Source organism: Diabrotica virgifera, chromosome 3, assembly GCF_917563875.1.
Source record: "Diabrotica virgifera virgifera chromosome 3, PGI_DIABVI_V3a".
Taxonomy (NCBI): Eukaryota; Metazoa; Arthropoda; class Insecta; order Coleoptera; family Chrysomelidae; genus Diabrotica; species Diabrotica virgifera.
The window spans coordinates 249144076-249159608 of NC_065445.1; the positions used below are offsets into that span (position 1 = coordinate 249144076).

At 33.3% G+C, this 15533-nt stretch overlaps 1 protein-coding gene across 1 annotated transcript in view; it reads left to right on the plus strand.

The window, feature by feature from the left end:
* The first annotated feature begins 1644 nt into the window (after nt 1–1644).
* LOC126881673 (sialin-like) overlaps nt 1645–15533 on the plus strand; it is an 81716-nt gene continuing 67827 nt past the window's right edge. Inside the window, exon 1 of the mRNA XM_050646068.1 lies at nt 1645–2061. Coding sequence (XP_050502025.1) covers nt 1991–2061 — 71 coding nt within the window. The 5' untranslated portion in view covers nt 1645–1990. The remainder of the gene's footprint in view (nt 2062–15533) is intronic.

A 15533-nucleotide genomic window follows, 5' to 3' on the forward strand; every position in this document is an offset into this window, starting at 1 on the left:
ATTTTAACAAATTCTAAACTTTTCCACAATGTCTCGTCTCAAGAATGATATTTGTGCATTCAAATTAGTTTACATTGCATCTTAAATACCTTAGATTGCATATCAACCAAAGGATAACATAGAACAAACACCTCTAAATGAAATGCAGGCAGTTGGATCTCAAGTTCAGACAAATGTACTGGCTCCTTGGTAGGATATCCAAATTGTCATTAAATATCAAATTACTACTATACAAAGCCATGTTGAAATCAATTAGGATGTATGGTATCCATCTCTGGGATTGTGCTAAATTAACACACATCACAACCATACAGAGATTTCAATCAAAAGTCCTTAGACCAATTACTGGTACACCCTGGTATGTCAGTAATCTCACAATGATCTGAATATTCCCTTCGTGAAAAGATTATTAATTAGGATTCAATTTTTCGTTGATACTTTTTTTGTAATTTCAATTTTATTTTTAAGTTCCTTTTTATTAAATATTTTACGTTCCTTTTACTACAATATTTTCAATTTGTTTAATAAACTTTTTGAATGACTTTTGTTTTTATTTCCACGCCACCTTTTAGAATTAGCTAGATAACCAAAAAGTTTACAAAATGAGTGCGTCTGTGGAAATTATTTAGAATATTATATGAAAATTTAGAATTTAGTTTTAAAGATATTATCTTTAAAACTACATTCTAAATTTTTCCTTCTAAAACTAAATTATAAATTCTTAATTTTTCATCCCTTTTGATCCCCAATTGCAATTACGTCATTGTTGCCACAAAATAATTGTAATGACGTAATTTTAACTCTAACTCTGTAACTCTAATGACGTAATTGCAATTGGGGATCAAATTTAGGGATGAAAAATTAAGAATTCATTTGGAATGTGTAGTAGGGTTACAGTATATCACCTGATATCACGGTGGCCAAGTATAACTGCAATACTAATCCAGTATCTCCATTATGCTTCATTGCATGAGGTATTAAGTAAAATAATTTTATATTTTTGGCTCTCCTGAAAAGTAACAGTTTGTAGTTCCGTCATTGTTCCACTAGGACAGGGAATGTTATCTTCTGGAGTTTGGAGGGTTTTTATTCACCAGGCGCACCGAAGGTCAGTTCTGATTGCGTACTCTTGTTCAGCTTACTTAAAAAACCCCGAATAATCTGTTTGCATCAATTTAGTGCCGAAAACATTCGAAACTTCAGATGGCATTCCTTAGGAGTGAATCTGGGCACTAGGTGCTCCGGTGGCCGGTTCTAATGACGTATTCATCTTTAGTGACCACAAAAACCCTCCGAGTAACAAAATCTGGCTCTTAATACACTTATTTTGACATGCTTATGCGTTCTTGGATGCATTTTATGCACTTTAAAAGTGACTATGCATTTCCACCCATTTCTCTACAGAGTCTACAGTAGACTTTTTTCCTGATATCTTCCTGAACACAATGCAAAAGTTGCAAGTCTCTATATACAAAAATCGATTTATTTAGTGCTAAATTCTCTGGTCTAATAAGTATAAATGGATTTTGCACTCTACTCTATCGTGCAAAGAACCTTATGTGCTGTACCCTAGACAGCCAAGAACACTATAACATTTATTAACCTTTTAGCATAAAGCGAGCATCCTGTATATTAACTTCACGATCACGTATAACAATACCAAACGAAAAATAACCTTCAACTTGCAATATCGATATAAAAGAATTTAGAGATCAATTCAAATAACACATTTTTTATCTTTGTAGCTACAAGCAAAACAGAATAATATTTTGTGTTTATTGGAAAAGGAAATTGTTGCAAAAATATTAGTGTCGACAATTACCGCGGTAATTCATAACAATTTGATCACAAGATCGTCTATTGTTACAACTTAAAGTGTGTTAAAAAATAAAAAATTTTCAAGTGCGCTTATTGGTAGATCCGCACAGTGTTTACTGTAGTCTGATTATCGTTGCTGTAGAGCCATATAACTAAATTTTTGTGAGAAAATATGGTGTTTAAAGAAATTAAGCGGAATCAAAGTCGTTATAATGTCGGATCGGAATCGGAGAAAACTGATGGGTAAGTTGTAATATTCAAATTGTACAAATATTCATTTTTATTATAATTGCTCCACTACCTCTCATATTCCATTTCTTTCTTAATCAACTATTTTTAATGAGAATAAGCCACAATTTTACCAAAAAAATGATTTTATTAACGTTTCGAAGCCCAAATCGGGTTTCGTTGTCAAAATACAAAATACTACTAAAATAAACAAAAATGTTGTTGCTAAGTAAAAAAATTCTTCTAATAATTTATTTAATCTGACTCATTTATATTGGCAATTCAGACGTATATTATACATTTTAAAGTAGAAGACTTTAAAATGATATCGCCAATATTTATGAGTTGCGTTCCTGGGACGACTTTACTAAAAGATAGTTCATTCGATTACATGAAATCAATCCCAACTCAAGAATATCAAATCATGAAAAAGAACAATATAAAGTACTATGTAAACTTGAATTGGAAAAATCTAATAAAACTGAACAGAACATCAGCAAAGAGGAAACGAAACCTTTAAAAACTTTAAAAAATGATGACTCCATAACAATCCTACCAGCAGATAAAGGAAATGCAACTGTAATAATGGATAAAATACAATACGAGGACAAAATTACAGATCTAATTACAAATGGACCTTATACCAAATTAACGAAGGATTCAACGAAGACACTGGAAAACAAAATCTATAGAACTTTATTCAAATTTAAAAATGATCTAACGTCCTATCAAAGAAAATTACTGACACCTCATTATAGTAAGACACCACATTTTTATGGAGTACCGAAAATTCATAAAGCGAATATTCCACTTAGGTAGACCCATTTGTAGTACCATCAATTCTCATTGTAGTGAACTATCAAAATTTTTATTAAATATTATAAAACCATTTGCAAATAATAATGACACATTTATAAAAAATACACAATATTTTTTAAACAAATTCTCAAATATTGAATTTAATCCAAATAATATTTTAGTAAGTTTTGACATAAACAGTTTATTTACAAATGTACCATTAGATAAAACTTTAATAGTTATTTATGATATAAGTGTTAAAAGTACACGTTTAAGGCACGCATGTGAAAGTTTGCAGAATGAGCGATAGCGAGTTCTGCAATTCACATGAGTGCCTTAAAAATGTACTTTTTAACACGCATATCATACAATATTTTTTCTACAAACGTAATTACAGGACAATATCTACAAAAACTTTTACTTGAACTTGACTGACATTCCACTTTTATATTTTACATCAAAACATATATTTGACATTACATCAAAATTGCCTATACGGTCAAAACGAACTGCAGTGCCTTAAAAATATTTTAAAGCACTAGTGCCTTAAAGTAGCATTTTTAACGCTCGTATGGAGTGTTAAAAATTGCATTTTTAACACGGTTGTAGAGAAACATAATTAAAACGAAATTAGAAAATGATAATACATTGACAACTAGGACAAGACTAAGTGTATCATCTATAATGGAGTTATTGACATTATGTACAAATAATACCTATTTTCAACTAAACAATGAATTCTATAAACAAAATTTTGGTCTAGCAATGGGCTCTTCTTTATCTCCATTATTGGCTAATATATTTATGGAGGATTTCGAAAATAATATCACTTCTAAACAAAATTTAAAACCCACAGTATGGTCGAGATATGTAGATGATGTGTTTTCAATATGGCCTCATAGATCAGAATTGTTGGATACATTCCTGAATATTATAAACGATCAAGAAGAGACAATAAAATTTACAATGGAAAAGGAATACAATAACACTTTACCTTTCCTCGATGTTTTAGTCTCAAAGAAGGATACTGGATATGAGACTCAAGTGTGTAGAAAACCAACACACACCAACACATATCTCAATTAAAAATCAAATCACAACATCAACGTTAAAAAGGGAATCATTAAATCCTTATATGATAGAGCCAAAATTACTTGTTCTAACGAAAATTCATTTTTAGAAGAAAAACAATTGTTAACATGTTTTATTAAAAAATGATTATCCTTTATCGTTTATAAATAAGGAATTGTCAAGATTGGATCGAATTGAACAGAACAACTTAGAGCGGGATCCTACAACATTCACAAGAAATAATACCAGGAAAATATCAATACCATATATAAAAGGACTATCCGAGAAACTTAAAACAATTGGAAATAAATTCAACATTTCAACAACATTCAAAACAACAAACACATTGAGATCTATTCTATCTAAAACTAAACCTAACAATGAACAAGAAAGAACAAAGAATTGCATTTATAAAATACCTTGTGAATGCGAACAATTTTTATTTAGGCGAAACATCAAGACCATTAAACGTTAGAATAAGTGAACATGAGTCTTATATTAAAAATAGAGAATTTGATAGATCCCAAATATGTCAACACGCATGGGATAATGAACATATAGTTCGGTGAAGGGATTCAAGTATAGTCCTGAAATAATCAGATAGTAGAAAAGAGAAAAATCAAAGAAGCGGCTCTAATTTTGCTAAATGAAACCAACTGTGTCGCAAATTCCTCGGTAGAATGAAGTAGGATGTGGTTACCCATACTGAAAGAGGAAGTCAATAGAAAGAAAATACCACGATTACTAGGTCAATAACATATCGAGTTAGTACAAATTTTATATTTTTGTATTAGTTATTGTATATCTATGTATTATTAATATTATTTATAATTTAAACATATTAAAGTCAGAATTTGGTATTAGTTTTTTGAAGGTAAACTAAATGTAATACCAAATACTTACAATGTCGGGATAGTATCACGAGGTTTTTACCTGGTTTTCCCTCGTGATTTACTCTGGAATCTCTAACGCGAGAATTTTACCGTCATCGTTGCATTTGGTTGTCTTTTTAAAGACAGATCACATACTATGATTTTTTTGTGACGGATATTCTTGAGTTGGGATTGATTTCATGTAATCGAATGAACTATCTTTTAGTAAAGTCGTCCCAGGAACGCAACTCATAAATATTGGCGATATCATTTTAAAGTCGTCTACTTTAAAATGTATAATATACGTCTGAATTGCCAATATAAATGAGTCAGATTAAATAAATTATTAGAAGAATTTTTTTACTTAGCAACAACATTTTTGTTTATTTTAGTAGTATTTTGTATTTTGATAACGAAACCCGATTTGGGCTTCGAAACGTTAATAAAATCATTTTTTTGGTAAAATTGTGGCTTATTCCCATTAAAAATAGTTAGTTGATTATAAAAATGCCACAAGGAAATAGCTTCAGAAAAACATTTCTTTCGTATTTTTCTCAATTTTTTTGCCTGTGTTTTTCTTGTTTTTCTAGTGCCGACTCCACTAAAGAAGGTTGGCTATAACCATTGCAAATTCGTCTCTATCTTCTGCTTTTCTGTTTAGTCCAGTCGCGAATGTTTTTCAACCAGGATATTTGTCGTCTACCTGGACTCCTTTTTATTTCGATTTTATCCTTCAGAATTAGCTGAAAAAACTCTCACTTATCATTTCTAAGTAGCTACCTCAAATATGCTGTTTTTCTCCTCCTAATGGTGGTCAACAGTTCTCTGCCTCTTCCCATTTTGCGCAACACCATTTCGTTTGCCTATGTTTTTGTGTGAGTTTATGTTTCGGCTCCATGTGTAAGGACTGGTGCAATGCACTGGTTGAAAATTTGCCTTTTAAATGGATTGGAACATTTGGTATAAATATAACCCCCTTCCAAGGATTCTTCTTCTTTAAGTTCCATCTTCTATCGAAGGTTGGAAATCATCATGGCAATGCGGACCCTGTTGACTACCGCTCTAAATAGCTCTGCACTACTGCATTCGAACCATTCCCTTAAGTCAACGTAGAATGAAGTAAACACTTCTGTTGTATATAGGTATATTATAAATTTATTAAAAAATTTTAAAATTCATCCACAAGGGAGTGGTTGTACAAAACGTTTTCGGTCAAACTGACCATCCTCAGTGTAAACCTGGAAATAAGTGAACCACTTAGATTGAAATGCAAAAGGGTGAAATTTTGACAGTTAAAAAAGAAAATGTGGTTACTTACGTCCAGTGTACAAGTAATTGAAACTAGCCACTTGAATAGGTGTAAAACCTCAAAATAACATTATTGCTACATTATGAGCTGTATAGTAATCGACAATAAGTCGATGTCTTAAGATTAAAAATGTATCACATGTGGATGTATGTCATCCTTGCTCGGAATTAGCACAAGGTTGTGATCAGGTGAGAGGTTAACAACCAACTGATTAGACAGATTGGTGCCTGAAAATTCATGACAAGATGTCAAAGAAGATAGGTGGATTTCTCAAATGTCAACCGAAAAATTTTTGACATTTTTGATTAATGCACATTGTCAAAAATTTTTCGGTTGACATTTGAGAAATCCACCTATCTTCTTTGACATCTTGTCATGAATTTTCAGGCACCAATCTGTCTAATCAGTTGGTTGTTAACCTCTCACCTGATCACAACCTTGTGCTAATTCCGAGCAAGGATGACATACATCCACATGTGATACATTTTTAATCTTAAGACATCGACTTATTGTCGATTACTATACAGCTCATAATGTAGCAATAATGTTATTTTGAGGTTTTACACCTATTCAAGTGGCTAGTTTCAATTACTTGTACACTGGACGTAAGTAACCACATTTTCTTTTTTAACTGTCAAAATTTCACCCTTTTGCATTTCAATCTAAGTGGTTCACTTATTTCCAGGTTTACACTGAGGATGGTCAGTTTGACCGAAAACGTTTTGTACAACCACTCCCTTGTGGATGAATTTTAAAATTTTTTAATAAATTTATAATATACCTATATACAACAGAAGTGTTTACTTCATTCTACGTTGTCTTAACAAAGGTATACAGCCAACTACAGGGTTTACCCTTTTAATGTTTTATTCCCTTAAGTCCTTAAGCCAGGATGTTCATCGTCTTCCCACATTTCGCTTTCCTTGAATTTTGCCTTGCATAATACGTTGTAATAATGAGTATTTTTGCCCTCTCATCACATGTCCCAAGTACTCAAGTTTTCGTCTTTTGATAGTTAGTATTATTTCCGGTTGATTTCCTATCCTTCTAGTTACTTCCACGTTCGACATTCTTTGAATCCATGATATTCGTAGGATTCTTCTGTAACACCAAAATTCAAAGGCGGCCAACTTATTCAAATGGACTTGTTTTAACGTCCACGCTTCCAAGCCATAAAGAAGAGTAGAGAACACGTAACATCGAAGCATCCTTAGGCGTAGTTCTAACCTTATATCCCGACAACAAAGAAACTTTTTAAGTTTAATGAACGATGCACGTGGTATTTCAATACGTGTCTTAATTTCTTTAGTTTGGTCTACATTTGATGTTATCCATGTTCCTAAGTATTTGAATTTATTCACACTCTCAATCATAGTATCTTCAATAGTTAATTGGATGTTTACGTGTGCTGATTTAGTTATGATCATGCATTTAGTTTTCTTTAAATTCATCTTCAGTCCGTACTCATGACAGCGTCCATTAAGGCGTTGCATTACGTTCTGTAAATCATTGTTTTTATCTGTTATTATTACTGTATCGTCTGCAAAACGTAAGTTGTTCAAAACTTCTCCATTGATAGATATACCTTCTATTGAATCTGAGAGCGCTTTTTGAAATACACGACTGTCAATATTTTTGCTTTTTAATATATCTACAAGCTTTTTATGTTGAACTTTATCAAATGCCTTTTTAAAGTCTACAAAACATAAGTACATATCCCGATTCATGTTCATGTATCTTTGGGCCAGCACATTCAAGCCGAACAAAGCATCTCGTGTGCTCATACCATTTCTAAATCCAAATTGTCTGTCACTGATTTCATATTCGAGTTTTAACAATTCTGCTGTATATTATTTTCAAAAATGTTTTAAGTGTGTGACTCATTAAAGATATTGTTCTGTGATCCGAGCAGGTTGTTGCACTTGACTTTTTGGGAATTGCTACAAAGGTCGATTGCAGCCATTGTCTGGGGATTGTGGCAGTCTGATATATTAGATTAAAGAGTTCAACCATTACATCAGTACCATCTTCATCAATAAGTTTTAATAATTCGATGGGCACATCATCTGCTCCAGTAGCTTTACGCTCTTTCGTGTTTTTAATGGCATAGATGATTTTGTCTCTTAATATTGGTGGTCCGGTATCCTCTGTGATTTCTAATGACAGTTCTCCTCTTTCATCATTAAAGAGTTGTTGGATGTAATTGGTCCATTGACACAATATCCCCTTCACGTCAGTAATAATATCCCCTTTATCATTTTTAAGGGTATTCGTTCTTGTGCTTTTTCTAGAACCTGTCATTTCTTTGATTTTTTTGTGTAAATTAAAGCTGTCATACTTTTTATCTAGGTCTTATATTTCTTTGCATCTGTCGGAGAGCCACCTGTTCTTTGCCTCTCGAATTTTCTTTCTGATGTTTCTCTGAATTTCTTTGTATATATTCGGGTCTTTTGTTTTATGTTTTCTTCGTTCTTCCATAAGTTCAAGAATTTCTACTGTCATCTAAGATTTTGTTTTTTCTCCAAGTGGTTGAGGGTTCCTTTTCCAACTGATACTAAGGCATGTTGAATTCTTCCACATTTTTGGTCAACAGTCAGAGTTTCCGCACTATCTTCTTTGACTTTCCTTAAGTTCTCGTTTACTTTAAATTTCGTTTCCGCATAGGTCTTGTCTTGTTTGAGCCGCCTTGTATCCATAATTTTATTGGAGCTAGAGCTCTTTACCTTCTTTAGTTTCACTCTCATAGACAAAACAACCGGGTTGTGATCGGAGGATATGTCCGCTCCTGGATAAGTTTAAGATGATATTATAGAATTTCTATATCTTCTGTTGACGATAATATCATTTATTTGATTTCTGACTATTTTGTTGTTATTGTCAGCTGGTGACTTCCATGTATATAGTCTACGTTTAGGAAGTTTGAACAAGGTATTTGCAATTATGAGTTCCTCATTGATACAGAAATCAACAAGCCGATCGCCACGTTCATTTCTTTCCCCGAGTCCATATCGACCCACACAATTCTCCACTTCTCCTTGACCGACTTTAGCGTTCAAATCGCCCATTATAATATTTATGTCATGTCCTGTAGTTAGCTTTAAGACATTGCCAATTTGTTCATAAAAGGTCTCTATGGTGTCTTCATCCTTGTCTGCAGTGGGTGCATATACTTAGATTATATTTATTTTACGATTTAAATGAGAGTTGAGAGACAGCATTAATACTCGACCAGAGTAGGGAACAAATCTACAAACGGCTTTCCGAGAATTGTTATCAATAATTCCAATTCCCTGTTTGTGATTGGGGTCGTTGTTTCCGGAATAATACAGTGTTCCATTTCTGGTGTTACATTTTCCTGATCCAGGACATTGTATATCGCTAAGGCCCAGTATGTTAATCTTCATTCTGCACATTTCCGACACAGCGTTATAGAGTTTTCCTGGTTGGTATAAACTTCTTACGTTCCATGTTCCAATTTTCAATGCTATAGAGTTATTTTTATTTGTTTGACAGGGATTTACCTTGATGACGACCTGAGAGGCGCTGTCGTCTAAATCTGATTGTCCTCCCCTGCCGGATCTTGGATTCCGAGCTCCATGATCATTAAGTAAATTATCAATTAGTGGGTCCATGATGATTTTTACTAAGAATATCCACGCGGATCTTTAATGTGGTAGTCATTCCGTGGCTTTCCACATCTCAATACTAATTTAGCTCTTCCGCCTTCGGAGTTAATTTCTCGACTCCAGGGCAATGAAGTGCCCTACCACGTGTCGGTTCTTCCTCCCGTAGCTGTTGACCAACAAGTGGGTGATTACTTATACCGGCAACCGTTCGATTATTTTAACAGCTCCAGTATCCAATAATAGACCGATCCAGGATCATTTCCCTTACGCTCTATTTTGGTTCTGATACTGTTGTCTGACAGAGTAGGATATGGAAAGGGAAACTTTGGTAATTATGTGGGAGAATGGGTTTAGGACATAATTTCTCCCAGGTACCAGGACATTGGGAGATAATTATGGCTCACGTGGGCAGGGTCGCATCCCTGAAGTAGATCTATCTTCCACCGGGAACATAAAAGAGTATCTACCCGCTACCGCTAGAGTATTCCAAGGATTAGTTTAGTTAAATTTACCAACTAATTTGGTACTCCCAACTCTTTTATCCCTCCAAACATTTCTCTTCTATCTACAGCGTTATAGGCTGTAATGTCTACTCCATATTCCAGTATTTTTTTTTAATATGTCTCGGGGTTTCAATATGACAAATAATTATCTATTTAACACTTCTGGAACCAGCCTGGTGTTTTCCTATTATTCGTTCTGAATATTATGGTGCCATTAGCCAAATGTCAAAGGCTGTCATGGCTGGGACATGTTCAGCGACAAGAAGATACGAAGACGAAAAAGAAGATGTTTCAGTGGAAGCCGGTAGGAAGGCGAAAAAAGGAATGCCCAGAACGAGATGGTTGGATGACGTGGAAGACGACCTGAAAACCATGAATATAAGACAATGGAGGAGGAGGGCACAAGAGAGATCTGAATGGAACGACATAGCCAGATATGCAAAGACCCATTCAGGGATATTATGACAAAAGAAGAAGAAAAATATATTATGGTGCCATACGATGGCATATTATTCTTCTTCTTCTTCACCCTTCAGTAATCCAACTTTGGACATAGGTCTCCCCCAATTCAATCCAGTGTTGTCTATTTTGCACCACCTGTTTTCAGTTGTGTCCTCCAAACTTCTTTATGTCATCGGCCCATCTCTTTTTTGGCCTTGCTCTACTTCTTCTTCCTAACCACGGTCTCCATTGTTGTATTTTGTGATTCCATCTTTTATCCTTCAGACGGGCATTGTGTCCTGCGAAGCTCCATTTTAATTTGGCAGCATGTTCTCCTGCGTCTTTTACTTTGGTTTTGCTTCTAATCCATGTATTTGTTTTTTTTTGTCTATGAGCCTCACCCCGAGCATTGATCTTTCCATCGCTCTCTGTGCCTTTACTATTTTATCCATATTGGCCTTGGTCAGCGTCCACGTCTGTAAACCATCCGTAAGTATAGGGAGGATACACTGATCGTAAACTCTGGTTCTCAAATATTGTTTTATTTTAGTGTTTTTCAAGATCGACCTCAGTTTTCCAAATCCTACATACGCTAACCTTATTCTTCTAGTAATTTCGGCAGTTTGATTTTCTTTGTTAACTTTCATTATCTGTCCCAGGTAGATGGATTCGCTTACTGTTTCTAAATCTATGTCATTCAACGTTATTTTTGTAATGTTCGGTGTATTCGTCATTACTTTTGTTTTTCCCAAGTTCATCTTAAGACCTACTTTTTCCGAAGCTTGAAATAGTTGCGTCATCATGGTCTGTAATTCTTCGAAACTTGTAGCGAATATTACAATGTCGTCAGCATATATCTCAAATGACTCAGTTTTCTTCCATTAACATTTATTCCTTTATCTACCCAGTTAATGTCTTTGAACACGTCAAGTCCCAGTGTGAACAGCTTTGGTGAAATAACATCTCCCTGGCGAACTTCTCTGTTGATTGGTATAGCTTTGGTTTTCTCATCTATTTGTATTTTCATTGTAGCGTTCTTATAAATATTATGTATGAGCATTCTGTATCGAGAATCTATCCTGCAGTTTTTCATAGCTCTTTCTATTGCTCAAAGTTCTATGGAGTCGAATGCCTTTTCATAATTAACGAAGCCAATGTATAAGTTCAAGTGATATTCATTGGCTTTCTCTATTAGCGTTCTGACTGTAAGAAGATGATCCGTTGTACTGTAACCCTTTCGGAATCCTGCCTGCTCTACCGGTTGATAGCTATCAAGCTTCGACGATAGCCTATTAGTTATTACTCTCATAAACAGTTTGTATATTTGGGGCAACAGGAAATTGGCCTATAGTTCTTCAGATCTCCCCTGTCTCCTTTTTTGAAGAGAATTATTGTCAATCTTTCTTTCCAATCATCTGGGACTTCTCCTTTGTGAAGGCATTCGTTGAAAAGATTTTTCAATTCTTCGAGAATAATTTCACTCCCCTCCTTTAATATTTCGGCAAGTATTCCATCTGGGCTCGGAGCCTTATTGTACTTGAGTTGTGCCATAGCTTGTTTTATTTCGAAGGATTCTAAGGATTCTATGGCATAGTATAGTGGAGAATATTTTACACCATGAACTTAAAACCGTAATTCCTCTGTGCTTAGAGAATTCAAAGATATCTCCTTTTTTGTGTATGTTACAAAGTAACATAGAAACTAGTTTTAGTGATTCCGAGGTTTCCAGGGTTTTCTTCGCGTAATTTATTCTCCCATTTTTTCGTAACTTTGTCCAACACAATGTTAAACAGCAATGGTAACAGTCGATCTCCTAGTTTATCTCCCGAATGTATGTTGAACGTTTCTGAGATTTCTCCCATTAGTCCACCCTTTCTCGGTTTTTGCTGTAAATTTTAAAGAACCGCTTGGATTAACATGAAATTTGGCATACGCATAGCTAACATGTCATAGAAAAAAAGTGATATGGTGCCTATGATGTGTGCTTTTGCCCTGGAGGTGAGTCTCACCCCTTCTCGCGGGTGAAAAAATATATGTTCAAGATAAGTTCCGAAATGGATAAACTGACTAATTTTAAGCAACTTTTGTTCTGTAGAGTTTTTTCACCAAATCAATACTTTTCGAGTTATTTGCAAGTGAATATGTTCATTTTTCAACAAAATAACCACGTTTTTAGACGGTTTTTCGCAAATAACTCTAAACGTAAGCATTTTGTCAAAAAAAATGTTCTTACCAAAATTATAGCCCATAAAAAAGTGAAAAAAATGGTGTATATATTAGGTCCCTATACCTAGCAAAAGCAGAGTTATAGCTAAGGAAAAATAGGTTCATATTCGAAAAATTCCAAATAGAATAATTCAATGTGAAATATCCAAATAATGAAGCATTCTTGGGGAAAACACATTACAACTTTGTTGAAGTGTTTAAAAAAGTCTTTATTTTTGTTTTTACAAAAAAAATTTCTAGCATCAAATGTAAGCAAGTTACGCTCAAAATAAAGTTGGTCCCTTTTGTTTTGGCAAGAAAAATCAGGAAGATCACCCCCCAATTAGCAACTTAAATGAAATTAATCGTTACCTCTTCACAAGTTACTTTACTTATGTTATGTTTATATGATCTGTAAGTTTCATCGATTTAAAGTGCTTATTTTTTAAAAAAAATTTGGTTTTTAAGTAAAATTTTTAAAAATTTTAATTTTGAAAAAAATGCTTTTTTTTCAAAATAACTTAAAAATTGTTAGAGATACCAAAAGTCTTAAACAATAAAAAAGTCGGCTTTACTTTTCTGAATAGTATTTTGTATTTTTTTGTTTTTCTGTAAGACAAAAATTGGTCAAGATTAGGTGTTTCTAAATTTGCATACACTCGTGATAAGGGACTCGTTCAAGCCCTTTTAACTAGAGCTCTTTCAAAAATAAGGACTTTGAACCGACCGTATGATCAATATGTACGCGAGTAAAAAAACTTGTGAAGTGATAACAATTAAGTTCATTTGAAATGCTAATTAGGGGGTGATTTTCTCGATTTCTTACCAAAAAAAAGGGGCCAACTTTATTTTGAGCGTAACTTGTTTACTTTTGATGCTAAATTTTTTTTAAACAAAAATATGCATTTTTTAAACACTTTAAAAAAGTTAAAATGAGTTTTCCCCAAAAAAGTGCTTCGTTTTTTGGTTATGGCAAGTTAAAATATACGATTTGGAATTTGACGAATATAAACCTATTTTTCATTAGCTATAACTCTGCTTCTACTAGATACAGTGACCTAATATATACACCAAGTTTTTCACTTTTTTACCTGCTATATTTTTGATAACAATTTTTTACACCAAATACTTACTTTTTGAGTTATTTGCGAAAAACCGTTTAAAAACGTAGTTATTTTGTAGAAAAATTAACATATTCACTCGCAAATAACTCGAAAAGTATTAACTTGGTGAAAAAACTTTATAGAACAAAAGTTGCTTAGAATTAGGCATTTTATCGATTTCCGGACTTATATCGAACATATATTTTTAACCCCCAAAAGGGGGTGAAACTCACCCCTAGGGCGAAAGCACACATCGGCACAATATCACTTTTTTTTGACTTATTAGCTATGTGTATGCCAAATTTCATGTCAATCCAAGCAGTTCTTTAAAATTTAGAGGTTTTGCAATATTTTACCTTCAAAGAACGTACTATATGGATTTCACCTTAGATTTTGTATTTGTTAATGTTTGGTCTATGAGTCTTCGGTTTTGCAATTTACTGATTTTCTTCTAAGATGCGCAGGAGCGATTGTTGGTCTATTGAATCATAAGCCTTTACAAAATCGACGAATGTGCATATTTTCTGTATCTATATGTCAGCCTTCATATTAGACTAATTTTGGTTCTATTTGTTCTTGTGTTCATTTTTAAAAGCAGCGAGGGGAGAGATAATTTTGCTTGTTACTGCTTAAAGAGAAAATCCTCAATAGTTATTATTGGCATCTGTTTCATCACTCTCTTTATGCAGAGTGTTGATCAAAGCAGTTTTCTTTTCTTTTAATTTTTTCCCACATTTCTTGTATAACTTTTGTTTTTTTTGGCTAATAACTTTTTTCCAGCAGCTAAATTTCTTTTTAATATATTTATCAATGTGAATGCAAAGAACTAATAAAATAGGCCAGGGTAATAAGACAAAAATATACCCTGTTCGTGACACTCGAGCAGCCAGGGTACTGAAGCGTTTTTTCGACAAGTAATACCTATAGGAACAAATTTTAACTATTTCCTGCGTAGGATCTGGCGGCCATTTTTATTTATAAACCATTAACTGTCAAAAAATGGCATTTTCCCCTTTTTTTTTCAAATCAATGGAAAACAGTGAAACTTATGATTTTTTTAGTACAAATATCTTTGAGATTATGGAAAAAGCTTTAAAATGACATATTACAAAGTTTGATATACTCATTTATTGTTAATATAATTGCGAAAAAATGTCGGAATTGAAAAAAAAAATTATTTTCGCAATAACTGCTGTAAAAATTAGTGTATAGGTTTGAAATTTTTGTCAAATGAGGGTTCTTTGTTGCTTAATATGTGTTAAAAATTTCAAAGCGATTCATTCAATTGTTTAAATTTTATTCGAATTGTTTATCTCAGTGAGCATTTTTTTTGCACTAACATAAGTCAGAAAAAAATGAGGTTAGAACCATTCCACAGGTGTCAAATGGAAGATCATGAACTATATTTTCAACTTGGTTTAAAAAACGCGAATAAAAAATGCATTTATTAGCAATAAATAATTATGCAAAATTATCGTAAATCTTTCCTTATAAACTTTTTGAATAACTTTTTCCAAAAAAATTAACTTTTTTACCCTGTTTTAAGTGCACAACTACCA